At 41.6% G+C, this 15,492-nt stretch overlaps 1 protein-coding gene across 10 annotated transcripts in view; it reads right to left on the bottom strand.

Annotated features, from left to right (window-relative positions):
* LOC102008930 (cytospin-B) overlaps positions 1-15,492 on the bottom strand; it is a 278,140-nt gene that overhangs the window by 185,062 nt on the left and 77,586 nt on the right. For 9 of the 10 annotated variants that reach the window (XM_013522199.1, XM_013522201.1, XM_013522200.1 and 6 more), the window contains one exon: positions 14,535-14,704. The exons of the other annotated variant lie outside the window; for it this stretch is intronic. In XM_013522199.1, coding sequence (XP_013377653.1) covers positions 14,535-14,681 — 147 coding nt within the window. In that variant the 5' untranslated portion in view covers positions 14,682-14,704. The remainder of the gene's footprint in view (positions 1-14,534; positions 14,705-15,492) is intronic. 10 annotated transcript variants of the gene reach the window in all.

Below are 15,492 nucleotides of genomic sequence, written 5' to 3'. Positions count from 1 at the left end.
CTGAGCTAAATCCCCAGCCCCAAGAACCTGTATTCTAGTAAAATGGAAAACACAGAAGAAATGGACAGATTCCTAGACACATATGAACTACAAAACTGAATCAAGAAGATATAAAAATTCTAAATAAATCAGTATCAATCAATTAAATTTAAAATGTAATTAAAAACCTACCAACAAAGAAAAGTCCAGGTCCTGACAGATTTACTGCTAGATTCTACAAGAAATTTAGAGAAGATGTAATGCCAATATTCCTCAAACTCTTTAATGAAATTGAAAGGGAAGCAATGCTCCCTAACTTATCCTGGAGGCAAGCATTACCCTGATACCAAAACCAGAGAAGAACCTAACTAAGAAAGAATTACAGGCCAATCTCCCTAATGAACATAGATGCAAAAATCCTCAATAAGATACTGGCAAACAGAACACAGCAAATCACTAAGAAGATTCTACACCATGACCAAGAAGGATTCATGTCAGAGATGCAGTAATGGTTCAATATACACAAATCAATACATGTAATACATTATATTAACAGAACCAAGGAAAAAAAACCCATATGACCATTTCAACAGATTCAGAAAAAGCATTTGATAAAGTCCAATACCTTTTCATGATAAAAACCCTTCAGAAAATTAGAATAGATGGTCTTTATCTCAATCTGATAAAAGCCATCTATGACAAGCCAGAAGTCAACATCATACTAAATGTACAAAAACTGAAAGCTTTCACTTTAAAATCACTAACAAGATAAGGATGTCCACTATCACCACTCTTATTTAATATAGTTCTGCAAACATGAGCCAGAGCAATTAAACAAGAGAAAGAAATAAAAGCAATAAGGATAGGAAAGGAAGAAGTTAAAGTATCATTATTAGCAGATGACATGATACTCTACATAGAAGACCCCCAAAACACCAAAAGACTTCTAGATTTAATAGCCAGATTCAGTAGTATAGCTAGATACAAAGTGAACACTCAAAAATCAGTAACTTTCCTATACACAAATAACAAACTCATTGAGAAAGAAACTAGGAAAATAACACCTTTCACAATAGCATTCCCCAAAAGTGAAATACCTAGGACTTAATCTAACAAAGGAAGTAAAAGATGTATACATTAAAAACTACAGTACTCTGAAAAAGATCAAAGAGGATATCAGAAAATGGAAACATATCCCTTATTCTTGGATAGGAAAAGCCAATAAACTGAAAATGGTCATACTTCCAGAATTGTTATACAGATTTAATGCAATCCTGATAAAATATCAATAGCATATCTCACAGAATTAGAGAAAACAATCCTAAAATTCATTTGGAACCAGAAATACTTAGAATAGCAAAAGAAATTCTTGGCAAAAAGGGCAAGTCAGAAAGCACATAATCCCTGACTTAAAATTATACTACAAAGTTACTGTGATAAAAACAGCATGGTACTGGTTAAAAAAACAGAGCCAAGGATCAATGGAACAGATTAAAAGATGCAGAAACAACTCCAAATAGACTCAGCCACCTTACCTTTGACAAAGGAGCCAAACATCTTCTCTGGAAGAAAGACAGCCACTTTAATAAATGATGCCGGGAAAACTGGCTTTTCCACATGCCGAAGATTAAAACTAGACCTGTATCTTTCACCATGCACTAAACTAAAACAGAAATGGGTCAAGATCTAAGTATTAAAACAAACGCTAAACCTGCTGTAAGATAGAATAGCTTGGACTCTTGAAGACACTGGTACAGGCAAAGACTTTATGAACAAAACCCTGATCACACTGGAACTATCACAAAGAATCAACAACTGGGATCTCACTTTCTTAAGAAGCTTTTGCACCACCAAAGAAACCACCAACAGAGTGAAGAGACAACTCACAGAATGGAAAAAAATTGCCAGCTGTTCCTCAGACAAACCACTACTATGTAGAATATATAGAGAACTCAAAAAAATCAGACACCCCCAAATTTAAAGAGCTATACCAAAAATGGGCATCTGAAATGAATAGATACTTCTCAGATGAAATACAAATGGCAAATAAACATGAAAAAATGTTCAACATCACTACATATTCCAGAGATGCAAACCAGAACAATGCTGAGATTTCATCTTACTCTACAAAGAATGGCTATTATCAAGAAGCCAACCAATCCAGGGCTGTGGGGAAAAAGGAACCCTTCTCCATTGCTGGTGGGAATGTAAACTGATGCAACCACTGTGGAAATCAGTATGGACACTCCTCAAAAAACTAGGACTAGTGTTTCCATTAGACCCCATTATTCCCCTTCTTATCTTCCCAAAAGAATTAAAAGCGTCATAGCACAGCAATATATGCACTCCTGTTGATAGTGGCACAGTTTGTAACAGCTCAATCTTGGAGACAGCCCAAATGCCCATCAACTGATGAACAGATGAAGAAAATGTGGGGTTTTTTTTAATACAATGGAGTACTATCCTACCATAAAGAAGAATAAGCCTGAGACATTTCTAGCTAAACGGATGCACCTTGAGACCACACTCCTAAGTGCAATAAATTGGACACACCTTTATACCACATTGTTTCTCTGGTGTGAGAAACCAAAAGTATAAAGGTGGACCAAATGTGTAACACATGTTGGGAAATGGGAAGGAAATGCTCAAATGGGAGGGGGGCATGAAAAGAGGGAGAGGGGCAAGGAAAGAGGGAGGGGAGCAAGGAAAGGGGGGGAACAAGGAAAGTGGGGGAAGGAAGGAAGGAAAGGACAAAAAAGAGAACAGAAGAAAAAATGGAAACAAAGCTTTTGTAAATAAGGAGGGGAAGAGGGGTTGAAAAGAGGGGAGGGGAGTGGGTGTAAAAGAAACAAGGATATGTCCAGTACAGATACAAATTCCCTATGATGAATGTTATCATTATGTATCTCTAAAACACACCAATAAAATTTTTAAAAAGAAAAAAGCTAAAATGAATTATATAGGGCTGGGGATATAGCTCAGCAGCACAAGCACCTGCCTGACAAGAGCAAGGTCCCAAGTTCAATTCCCGGTATAAAAAAAAAAAAAAAAGAATTATATAAATATCCTTCCAAACTATTAAAAAAAAGTAAAGAGTACTGTGAACCAACAAGGCACCCAAGTAGAACTCTGGGCCCAGTGGTTTAGACGCAGTGACCAGGCTCTGAGTAGCACAATTTTGTTAACTGAAAAAGTGGAAAGCTGGACAAACTTGTTCCTGTTCACTTGTAGATCAGAGTATGATCTTCCTTTTTTCAAAGAACAGAGAAAGGTCATGGTGCACTGTATCACACTTCAAATATAGTTGTCTCTTCTAAGTGCAGGGTTTCATTCCAAGACTTCCAGTTGATCCTTCAAACCCCAGATAGTACCGAACTCTATAGATGCTGTACTGTATTTCATTCTTACCTAGAGCTCAGCAACCTCAGCTAACAGGTTTTTTTCTTTCCTTATTAACTGCAAAACTTAAAGGAAGCACTATATAACAGTATATCTAAATTTTCACCCTCACTATTCTTGCATTTTGGTCCTAATATCAAGTAACATAATAGTTTTTTGAACCCAACCATGAAGATATCCCAACAGTTGATCTGATGATACACACAGGTACTAAGCCGGGCGTGGTGGCGCATGCCTGTAATCCCAGCACTTGGTAGGCTGAGGCAGGAAGATCATTTCGAGTTCAGGACCAGCCTGGGCTACAAAGTGAGCTTCATGGCTAGCCTGAACTGCACAGTGAGACCCTGTCTCAAAAAAAACCCCAAACAAATGAACAAAAAAAAAACAAAAAAGCCCACACAGGTACTAAGTGGCCAATGGGTAGAAGACATATACAGCAATGATTATGCAGAATAAAGGGATGATTTTCATCCTAGGCAGTGTGACACAAGATTTCATCATACTATTCAGAATGGCATGCAATTTAAAACTTATGAAGAGATGATTTCTGGATTTCCATTAAATGCATTTGAACCATGGCTAAATGAAAATGTGAAAACTGAAAACACAGATAAGAAGGGACTATTGAAATGAGTGAAAAAAAAAATGTTTTCTTGGTGGAAGAAAAAAAGGGATTTGATAAACAAATAAGTGTGAGGGTCCTGAGTATAGTACAGGCAGTGGTAGGACATATGCCTAGCACGCCTGAGGCCCTGGGTTCAATCCCCAGTATCACATAAAGAAAAAAAAAAAAAAGAGAAAGAGCTCTAAAAAGCACAAAAGCCAGGGTTGAGCAATGCACAAAGACAGTCAGGTGTAGTGGTACACATCTATAATCCCAGCTTCTGGGAGGCTGAGGCAGGAGGACTACAAGTTTGAGGCCAGACTAGGCAATTTAGCAAGAACTAGTCTCAAAATAAAAAAGGCGTTGGGAAGATTGCTCAGTGGGAAGACCCTAGATTCAAACCCCAGTACTAGGGCGAGGGGAGAGGAGCACTAAATGATAAACATCTGAGTAAACAGGAAACAGATGAAGGGAAACAATCTGAGTATCTACCATGTGCTCCACACCAAGCACTCTGCACATCACTTCTCGTGGAAAATATGTCCAAAGGCAAGAAAGGAATTTCTTGGAGGCTGGAAAACATTGCTACTGGATGAGAGGAAGAAGGCAGAGTCCCTCCACTCTTTTTTACTATCTTCCCTAGCATGAAAAGGGTAAGAAAAACATTTGTTGAAAGGTACGGAAGTCTGAAGATCCTAAATGAGCTCACATTTCTGGCCCAGATAAATTATGTTTAGTGCTAATGAGAAAAACTGCCACTACATTCTCTCAACCACCATTAATTCTTCTTTAAAGAACACCACTTGAGACAGGCAGATGTTCACAGCCATCCCACCACCTCTGTGAAAAGGCCCTCAAATCAATTCAGACACAGGGAAGACGGCCCCTGTCTGCCACACTGGCCAAGGGTTCAAAGGCCCTACTCCAGCCTCCTCTGCTAGCTTTGGGAATACAGTATTGAGAGTCAAGAGTTGAAATATTTACAAAATTTTTAAAAATCCATTTCACATCATCTAGATTTCAAGTGACAGGTATTAACTAACTATAAGCTCCCTGAATGGCTCGAAAAAGAAATAAAAACACCAATACTAAGTACTGTGAGCTTAGCAGGAACTCGATCCCCTGCTGCTGGGAAGGGCTGGTAGGAATGCTTCAAAACCGCGCACTATCTACACTACAGCTAAATACCTTCACCTATGCCTCACAGCTCCATTCCTCGCTCTGTACCCAAGAGAACTGAGTTCACAGGTTCATCCAAAGAATGTTTATAGCACCTTTATTTGTGACAGTGCTAAACCAGAACAATCCAAGTATCTTCCAAAAGAAAGACAAATAATGATACAGTACACAATGGAAAGTACTGAGCAGCCAGGGGTATAACTCAGCAGCACAGTGCCTGCCTGGCAAGCGCAAAGTCCAGAGTTGGATTCCCAATACCGAAAAAAAAAAAAAAGGAAAAAAGAAAAAGCAAGTGCAGAGCAATTGGAAAAAGAATTACTGATAGACTAACAAATACTTGGATCTCATAAATGTTATGCTGAGTCAAAGAAATCAGATGTAACTGAATATATACTTCTTAGTTCCATTTACATGAAGTTTAAGAATCACAACACCAAACAATGGTGAAAGAAGTCAGGATGCCAGTTCCCTGGGTAAATTACATCTGAGGGGTACTCTGGGTACTGGAGGGCTCTGCATCTACATCGGTGGTAGTTACACAGGACTAGACTTACACAAGCATCCCGTGAGCCAAATAGCTAAAATTATGACCAGTGTATTTTGTGTACTTATGGTATGCTTTATTAAAAAAAGAAAAAGGCTGGAGATGTAGCCCAGTGAAAGAATACTTGCATAAGGCCCTGATTTGATTTCTCTTACCACAAAAGTTAACCAGGAAAGAAAGATACTGGATTAGTCCTCTGATTGGTTTAGCTTGGTTCTGGGTATGACTGGATGGATTTACGGAAGGCAGAAGACCTGACCTGTGGCACCAACCAATAGGCTTGTAGCCTGCAAGGAATATACAGGGGAAGGAAGACTGGTTGCTTTCTGCCTCCTGCCTGCATACCACATACTCTTTTCTCCTCTTCCATGCCTGTTGGCCATGCTGTCCTGCCTTGGAACCCCCTGACTATGGACAGAAACCTGTACAAACTGTGAGCTAAAATAAACCTTTCTTTCTTATTTGTGGGTGTACGGCATTTTGTTCCAGCAATGAGGAAGTAACTAAAATACTAAGCATAACATTAAATTTAGCACTTTAACCACTCTAAAACAATTCAGTGGCATTAAATATACTCACAGTGTTACGCAGTCATCACCACCATCCATTTCAAGAAATTTTTCATTATCTCAAACTGAAACTCTACTCATTAAATACCTCTCACTGCTTTTAAAAAGAGGAATACTGTTAAGTCTTAGTATTACCCAAGCAATCATGATTAAAATTTTAAAACAGATTACTTATTTTAAAAATAATATTAAAAGAATGCTTCATATGTACTTCTACTTAGATGTCAACATGATATTTTCTGGACAAGAGCATAGTCCCCTGGTTTAGCAACCAGATAAATACTTGAGTTGACACAGAAGTTGCATTACTGCCCTTTACAATGATTCTGTAATTGTCTTCCCATCCTCCTATCTCAGAGTAAAAAGGTCCCTCTTCTCAAGCTTTCTAACCTCTCAAACCATCCATCAAATCACCAGTATAGTACACATTCAATATTAAATGACCACAATCCATTAATGTCAGCAGCTTTTTCTCAACAGAAAAAAAAAAAAAGTATTCACTCTGCCAGGAATCATGCCTGAGTGCCTCTCTAGTCCCCAAAGGAAAATCAATTCTGATTTCAGTCTTTGAAAATTCCCAAGATGATACCACAGATGAAAAGGAGAAACCACTGCAGTTAATAATTCTTAACACAACAGTGCAAGGAATATACACTCAGCTCTACTCTTCCCTTATTTAACTTGCTGATATCACTAAAATCAGCAAGTCTGACTCGAAGTACACAACTATCAAACTCTCCAGCAAAAGGCCCCGAGGGGAAGGGCTCAGTCTGCAACCACAACAGGGATCCAACGAATGATGGCTCTCCCCCGGGGCCAGAAGTGAAACTGCCATGGCCTCCAGCCTCAGCCTCCACCCTGACACTGTGCCAGGGCGCAGAGCTCACCCTGCCCGCTCCTCCGTAAGGGGTTGGCTCCTGGAGAGGTGGAGTTGTGGTGAAACGCAAGGTGCAGACAACAGAGGGCAGGTGCTGGTAAGCAATGGGAAGACTTACTTTGGGCACTGGAAGATGGCCTAGCCCAGCAATAAAGGTGATACCAGTGATCAAAAAAATAGCATTAGGAGTCCAGCCTGGGCAAATTAGTGACTTAGCAAGACCCTGTCTCAAAATGAAAAATTAAAAGGGATGACAGTAGCAGCAGTGACCAGGATGAATGATCAGGGGACTGTAGCACTAGACTCAGGAGTGGAGGGTCCCCGAGCGGGAGGATCTCCGAGCGGGAGGATTTGAGAACAAAAGGTTTAGAGCAACACTGTCCATGTATATAAATACAAGCCACATGTGTAATTTTATATCATCCAGTAGCTACCCCCTAAAAGTAAACCAAACCACTATGATGAATGTGATCAATATGTATGACAAATATGTACTAATAAAAAAAGTTTTAAAAAAATAAAGTCTGAAAAAGAGAAAAATTCTCAAAAATGTAAACCAAAACAGATAAAAGAAAATAGTATATTTTCTTAAAATGAATATATGCAAAATATTATTAACATGCAATCAATATAAAATACAGGCATACATCACTTAATGGCATGATAAGTGCTGAAAATGCATTGTTAGGAGTTTTGTCACGTGAACACCATAGACGGTACTTTCACCAATCTAGATAGTAGAGCCCACTACATACCTATGGATATGGTATGTACATACATATGTAATCGTCTATGTCTCCTAGAGTCATAATGAATAAAACAACACATGATTAAGACAAGCACAAGAGAAAAGGATATAATCAAGAGATGCAGTAAACATGAGACACTATGAGGTTGCTGATGGCATCACCCTATTTTATAGCAACCCCTTTTGTAGAGAGGTATAAGTAGAAAGTATAGCTATAAGTAGAGAGTATACTTCAAAATAATGATTGAAAGAATAGGAAATACGTAAGCCAGCAACATAATCATTTATTATCACTATCAAATTTTACATAGTGTACATAAATGCACATTCTTTTATACAACTGGCAGTGCAGTCAAATATATTACAAACACATGAGTAATGCATTGTGCATTACACTGCAACAATTATGACATCACTTGGCCCTAGAGATTTTTCAGCTCCATTATAACCTCATAGAACCGCCATCATATATGTGCCTGTCATTGACCAAAATGGTATTATGTGGTACATCACTGTGTATTAGTGAGGTGTAATGTATTTTTTGTACTAACTCCTCAAATCTGGAGTATATTTTACACTTAGAGCACATTTCCAGTTAGACTAGCAACATTTCAGGGCTCCACTGTCACAAGTGGTTAGTGGCATTCTGCAGAAATGATCCCAGAAGACTAAGAGAGTTTCTGAGACCCATACAACACACCCACACTAAATGACTCCACCTTCCTTAGCCACAGCTCACTCCTCTGTGAGCACTCAGGGGCCACAACACAGAGCCCTGACGCCAGCAGACTGGATAGGGTCAGTATGTGACTCATGCCTAGCCAAAGTGAGACCTCACCCAGGTTTATGTTTGTTGTCTGGATTTTATTTTTATTCTTTTTAGACATATTTATTAGGCACTGTCTCCATTACTTTTCTCTTGTTGCTGAGACAAAATACCTGATGCCCAGAATTAAGGAGGGAAAGGTTTATTTAGCTCACAGTTTGTGGAGCTTTCAGTCCATACTTGGCTGGCTCCAAGGCAGAGTGGCACATGGCAGAGGGCAACATGGTTCATGGTGGTGGAAGACAGCAAAAGCAACAAGAGCAAAAGGGAGGAGCAGCAGCCAGCAAGCCTCTTTCCCTCCCTTACATTGTGTGCAGACTACCTGTGCTATATACCCAGTGCACTGTGGGTGTAGCTCTCACACCCATAATCCTGTTGGACCATGAGTCAGTCAAAAACTCTAGAAGCCCAGCCCATGACTGCATGACGCTTTTAGGGGACATACAGACACAAGCCATAACAGGCACCTACTGTGTGGCATGCACAAAGACAAGCTAGACAGTATAACAACACACAAAGTAGCTAAGGCACTGCTGCTGGAACTCAGTCTGGCAGAGATGGACAATCAAGAAGTTAAGAGGCCTGGGGCCTGTGAACTATGGGCAATAAGGGGCTTCCTTGAGGAGGTAGGGGAGAGGGCGGGAAGACCTTTACAAAGGTGATGGGAGTCCAGGCAATGAGTCACTGGAGATCTAGAGCAGAGGGGATGGCCAGGTTCCCACCACCATGCCTCTGGCTGCAGTGTGGGGACTGACCAGGGCAGGAGTCGGGTGAGCACAGCTGCCTCAGGGGACTGGGCAAGGGACCATGGTCTTTGTCTCTTTTTTGTTTGTTTGTTTTTGTTTTTGTTTTTTGAAACAGGATCTTGCTATGTAGTTCAGACTTCATTGAAATTACTATGTAGTTCAGGCTGACCTTGACCTTACAGCAGTCCTCCTGACTCAACCTCCTAAGTACTGGTATTCTCCTCTTACACAGATGAACACAGGCCTATGGGTGCAGAGCTCCTCACAGCCCTTCTGATTTTTTTTAAACAAATGAAGAAAAGGGCAAAAAAGTGGCTAGGCCTTCCAAGAGATGCAGGAGGTTCAGCACGATGGGCACCACAATTCATACATGCGTTGGAGAAGCCTGGGGGTCACCATGCAACAGAGAATTCAAGGGGCAGAGGCAGGCAGAGAGCAGAGAGAAAGAGAAAGAGAGAGGTACTGAACCCTTGTGCTCATAGTAACATGGAGACCTTCAGATCTTAATGTTCATTATACAATCAGTTGTCAGTAACCACAGGTTTATATCCGTAGGTTCAACCAACTCTGACCAAAAATATTTTTAAAAATTCCAACTGTACTAAATATGTATAGACTTTTTTCCTTGACATTATTTCCTAAGTAGTATAGTAAAGCAACTATTTACAAACCATTTATATTGTATTAGATATTATAAATGACCTAGAGATTATTTCAAGTATGTGAGAGGAGGTATATAGGTTATATGCAAATACTGTACCACTATATATAAGAAACTTAAAAAAACCATGGCTTTTGGTGTCCTGAAGAATCCTGAAACCAGTCTTCTGTGAATAGTGAGAGATGAACGAATCTCTTGTCAGCTGAACAAGCTCAAGCCAATGTCCCATCATTTGTGTGTTAGTTTTTTCACCACTGAGACAAAACATCTGATACAAACAACTTGGTGGCGGAAAGGGTTGTTCTGGCTCACAGCTTCAGAGGTGTTAGTCACGTTAGCTCGGTGCTTTCTGAGCCTGTGGTAAGGCAGAAACATCATGGCATAAGGGCACAGCAGAGGAAAGCTGCTCACCACATGGCAGTCGGGAGAGAGAGAGAGAGAAGAAGTGGGCAGAGCCAGGATGAGCCCTGCGAAGGCCCACCCTCACTGACATCCTCCTCCAACTGGGCCTCATCTCCTGACCCCTTCAGCTATGAAATCATCAAAGGATTAATCCCGGGAGAGGTTAGACCCCTCAAGTCCAGTTACTTCTCTTGGCCCATCTCTGAACCCTGCTGCTTGAGGATTGAGCCCCTAATACGCAAGTCTTGGGTATGCTTCCTATTATAACAACCTACAACCTGACTCACGGTCCTGGGCCTTCTAAGTGGCCAGGATGGGGTGGCCTGTTCAAACCAGAGCACTCCAGGTGTCTTTATAATTCATGAGGAAGATTTCGCCAACAGCTCAGCCTGTCTGGGTTCCTATGTCTCCTGGCTTCTTGTTCTCTGACTGTTCCTACAGCTCAGTCAGTACTTTTTTTAAAGAGAAAAGAAAACAAAACAACAACAAAGATAAAAACAAGAGAACACAAAAACAATGCAGAATTTCAAAACAAGATGATAAGAAATTAACAATGGTTGCTATTCAGTCAGTATTTTAAGTTGAGAATTTAGTTCTACTTTTGGTGACTTGTTTTAATTTTCCTATTTTTTACCAGTTAAAATATATGTATTCATTTCCTATAAACTAAAGCAAATAGAATAAAATGCTGACTGTCAAGTCCAGGTGGTACATGGGTGTCTGTTGTGTAATTCAACTACTCTTTCTGCTGGCAATTTCCACAGTAAACTATTGGAGAAAGGAGAGCTACTTGCTTTTCTGACCATCAGCATTTCCTCTTTTCCTTATCTGTTAGCATTTCCTCTTTTCTTTATCTATTATCTGGACTCTTAAGTCTTCTTCCTGTACAACCACAGGTGGAAAGGAGATGGTCAGAATAGAGGAACAAGATGAAGGCTAGACAGGGCAGGCATGGACCAGTTCCTTCTGCTGCTCCTTCCCTTGATCCCTGGCATTCTCACTCTGCAATCAAGCCATGAGAGCCAAGAATGCGAAAGCAGAGTGAAGCCTCTAATATGAATACTTACTTTTCCCTGACAGTTTCCCTGTAGAGCATGTTTCCAAAACACCAGCCTACTGAGGGTGGACATGGTCAACATCTCATTTGCTTACAAAATACCCTGTACTTCAGATCTTCCACTTCAGGCTGGTCTGACTGACTTCAGGCTCCTCCTTCACCATCACACTGCCACCCCCAGGAAAACAGGGGAATTTGGGCATTCATAAACACTGAGTGCCCTGCAGGTAGCAGGTACTTTTCTAAGGGCAAGGGTTAGAACTATGGACAACAAAAACCCAGAGAGTTCTTGTCCTACTGAGGCTTACATTCCAGCCATGACGAGAGAGACACTAAAGGAACAAAAGTGTGTGTGCGTGTGCGCGCACGCTGGTATAAACACTGAGAGCAACCTAAGGCAGGGTAAGGAGGGTAGATGGAGACCAGGGGCACTTTGGCTAGCAGACAAGGATGACATCTCTGATACCAGCAGGTGCACGTGAGCGAGCGCGCACACACACACATCCACGCAGAGAGGACAGTCAACACAAACACGCTTAGCACACCACGGGACAGTCATCGCAGTCACCAGGAAACCTTTTGGACAGAGCTCTGGGAGCCAGGGAACAGAAGAGTGTGACAATGTCCAAGATGGAATGGGGTCAGGTCTTGAGGGTATTAGTAGCCACTTCACACTGAGTGGAGACAGCACGAAAGGGTTTCAAGCAGAAAAATGACAGGACTGATGTGTTAGAAGGAGTACTCTGAATTGTGCTGAGAACAATGTAGAGCACAAAGACGAAAGCAGCGAGGTGGTCTGGGAAGGCAGAGTAAGGAAAGGTGGAGGCATGGAGACAGGTCATGGGGAGGCCACGGGAAAGGGTTGCAACTGACATATTTTTAAGACAAAAGTGATAGCATTTCACTGATGCACAGTGGGACCTGAGAAAAGGCGGAAAGGAGCTGGGTGTGGCGGCACCCGCCTGTGATCCCAATACTCTTGGAGGCTGAGACAAAAGGGCTGCTTGCAAATGGAGCCCAGCCTAGCTGCCTGGAGACTTAGTGAAGCCTGCCTCAACATAATAAACAAACAAGCAACCAAGGGCTGGGGATGTAGCTCAGTGGTGGACCACTCACATGTGTGAGATCCTGGGTTCAAGTCAGCATCACAGAAAGAAAAGGGGAAGGAAGGGAAGTGAGGAAAGAAGAAGGAAGGAAGGAAGGAAGGAAGGAAGGAAGGAAGGAAGGAAGGAAAGAAAGAAAGAAAGAAAGAAAGAAAGAAAGAAAGAAAGAAAGAAAGAAAGAAAGAAAGAAAGAAAAAGAAAAAAGAAAGAAGAAAAGAAAAAAGAAGGAAGGAAGGAAGGAAAGAAAGAAGGAAGGGAGGAAGGAAGGAAAGAGAGGTCTTAAGAACAAAGCCAGGGGCTCTGGCCTGAGCAACCAAGAGGATGTCATTCCTAGTTATTAAAGGGGAAGGTTCAGGCAGAGCAGGATTAGGAATGAGGGATATGGAAGGGAAGAAATCAGGGTCCAGTTTGAACAACTTACACTGTAAGCAGCATCTAGACATCTAAGGGGTTACAAAGGTAGTGGGAGGGTCCTGGCTAAAGGTACAAATGTAGACATTCTCCACATGTAGTATTAAAAGCCATGAGAACAGACACTGTCACCTGAAAAATGATAGACACTGCTGTCCCTCCCAGAGTGTGTTGGAAATGTACCATACATTTTTGGATGCTACTGTGGTTGGATTCCTACTGATATGTAATGGGTGATATGATTTCAAATCTAGATGCTCTACAATATACACAATGCCTTTTTCACAAAAAAGCCCCACTACCCACATAGTTTTCACAGACTCTGAAAATATATACATAGGTGGGACTCTTTACCCCCAGTACCAGGGGTTGATTCTAAAGCCTTCACAGAGCACATCACCAGCCCATTTTAATCTCTTTCTTTTTAAAATTTTGAGACAATATCTCCCTAAGTTGCTAAGTTGCCCAGACTGGGCTCAAACCTGCCATACTCCTGCGTCAGCCTCCCATAATGCTTGGACTATCAGCATGTGCCACCATGTCTGGCTGGAACATCTTTTTATTACCTTCATTTTAGACATAAAGACAAAATACAGTTGTACAACCCTAAGATACGCTGAGCCTTCTAATACACCATAATTAAGGCAGGACTGCACTTTGCAAGAGCGTTTATCACTTCACAACAATCACATGTCATCAATAGCACAAGCCTGAGGCAGGCTGCAAGGTCACAGTCATGTCTTTGGCACTCTCAGGAGCACCTTGAGTCTTTTGCAGTCACGTTCAGCCACTGGCAGGAAACACATGAAATTTAATACTTTCCTTTCACCTGAGTCAAGATCTTGTGTTGATTTCTCAAATGTCTTTGCCTGGTATGGCGATATGGCCTGAATTTCATCTCAGGACAGCAAAGGAGCTGTCCCTGAGGCACAGAGCGAACACTGGACATAAGAATGAATGGAGCTGGAAAGAGATGAGTCTAGGCACTACGGCTGGCCCATGTAACACTCCTTTGCCAGCCTAAAGCTGGAACACTTATGGAGAGAGACCCAGGGGATGAGGAGTAGGAGGGACATAGGATGAGCAAGGTGAGGATGCAGAAGACAACTGGATTAGCAGGTCAAAAAGCTTATGCATGACTTGCCCCCGCATCCAGGGAGATGCTGGAATGTCCACACAGTCCAGGGAAGATAACTTCGATCACTGTGTTAAATATTCCATAAGACTTCCTTTCTTGACTCCAGAGCTTCTACAGTGGAGCCACCTGCTCTGTTCCCTTAGGTCAAGACAGGCTGGCTGCCTGGGGCCCCTCCTTAGGAGCCTTCCCCACCCTGAAAGGCCACTGGCTTGATGACTGCCCCCTTCAATCCTGCCAACCCAGGGCCCTAAGGATGCCACATAGCCCTGCCCTGGGCATCTCAGCCAATACCTTGCTGAGCCGGGACTCAAAAGCCAAGGAGGTTGAAGACTTGGAACTCTTCATGCCGGAAGAGGCTGCAGGGAGGGGCCGGGCTCTGTCACAGCCATGGGTCCCCGCTTTGACCACTGGGCTCCAGGGCTTGGCTGCACTCCTCATGTTTGTCCTCAGGGGCTCTCTTTCTGTAGAGGATTAGAAAAGGAAAACTTGTCCACACAACTTGAACCTGCTTAGTGGCAACAGAAGGTTTTACCTCCCTCTACCATACTCACCACTGCTATCAAAAAATGAATACATACTGTACCCCGGTTTACTTTCTCTTTTGCAGTATTGGCAATAGAACCCAGGAGTTGGTATGTGTCAGGCAAATGCTCTATCACTGGTCTACATCCCCAGAGAGAATGAGCACTTATGATCTGGCTGGAAATAGAGTCCTCTGCCCTAAGACGACACCTTTGTACCAGCTTTACAACTCTAAGACAGACTTTACCGATTTATTAAAACATGTGCAATATTATTGATATTCTCAAATTACTTTTCAGCAAAATAATAGCTCAGGGACACATAACACAGTGTTACACAACACACACACACACACATACACATACACACCCCTCACATCCATATAACACAGGGCAGCTTGAGTCAAGGCATAAAATATCCATAAGCTTTCCAGCTTTAGGCTGGCAAAGGAGCAATCTACCAAGTTTTTAAATAGACACATATGAATTACTTGAAAGTCTGATTTCACAAAAGTAGAAAATGACTCTTTTCTTCTTTTAGATAAAAATAGGTATTATTCAAAAATTAATAAAGCACATTTTCATTGGTCAGACCTGACATTATATGGTAAAGTTAGTCTCCTAACTAAAATATGTTATGAAGAAAAAACTGTTCAAAGTAGCAGGATGTAGCTAAAGACCTTGCGGGGAACCCACATGGGTGGGCTGGCCTGGGTTTTTCCATCAGT

This window comes from Chinchilla lanigera, unplaced genomic scaffold (assembly GCF_000276665.1).
Source record: "Chinchilla lanigera isolate Chin_1 unplaced genomic scaffold, ChiLan1.0 scaffold00066, whole genome shotgun sequence".
NCBI lineage: Eukaryota > Metazoa > Chordata > Mammalia > Rodentia > Chinchillidae > Chinchilla > Chinchilla lanigera.
Note: the sequence above shows the minus strand (reverse complement) of the source record. Positions and strands in the feature narration are given on the sequence as shown.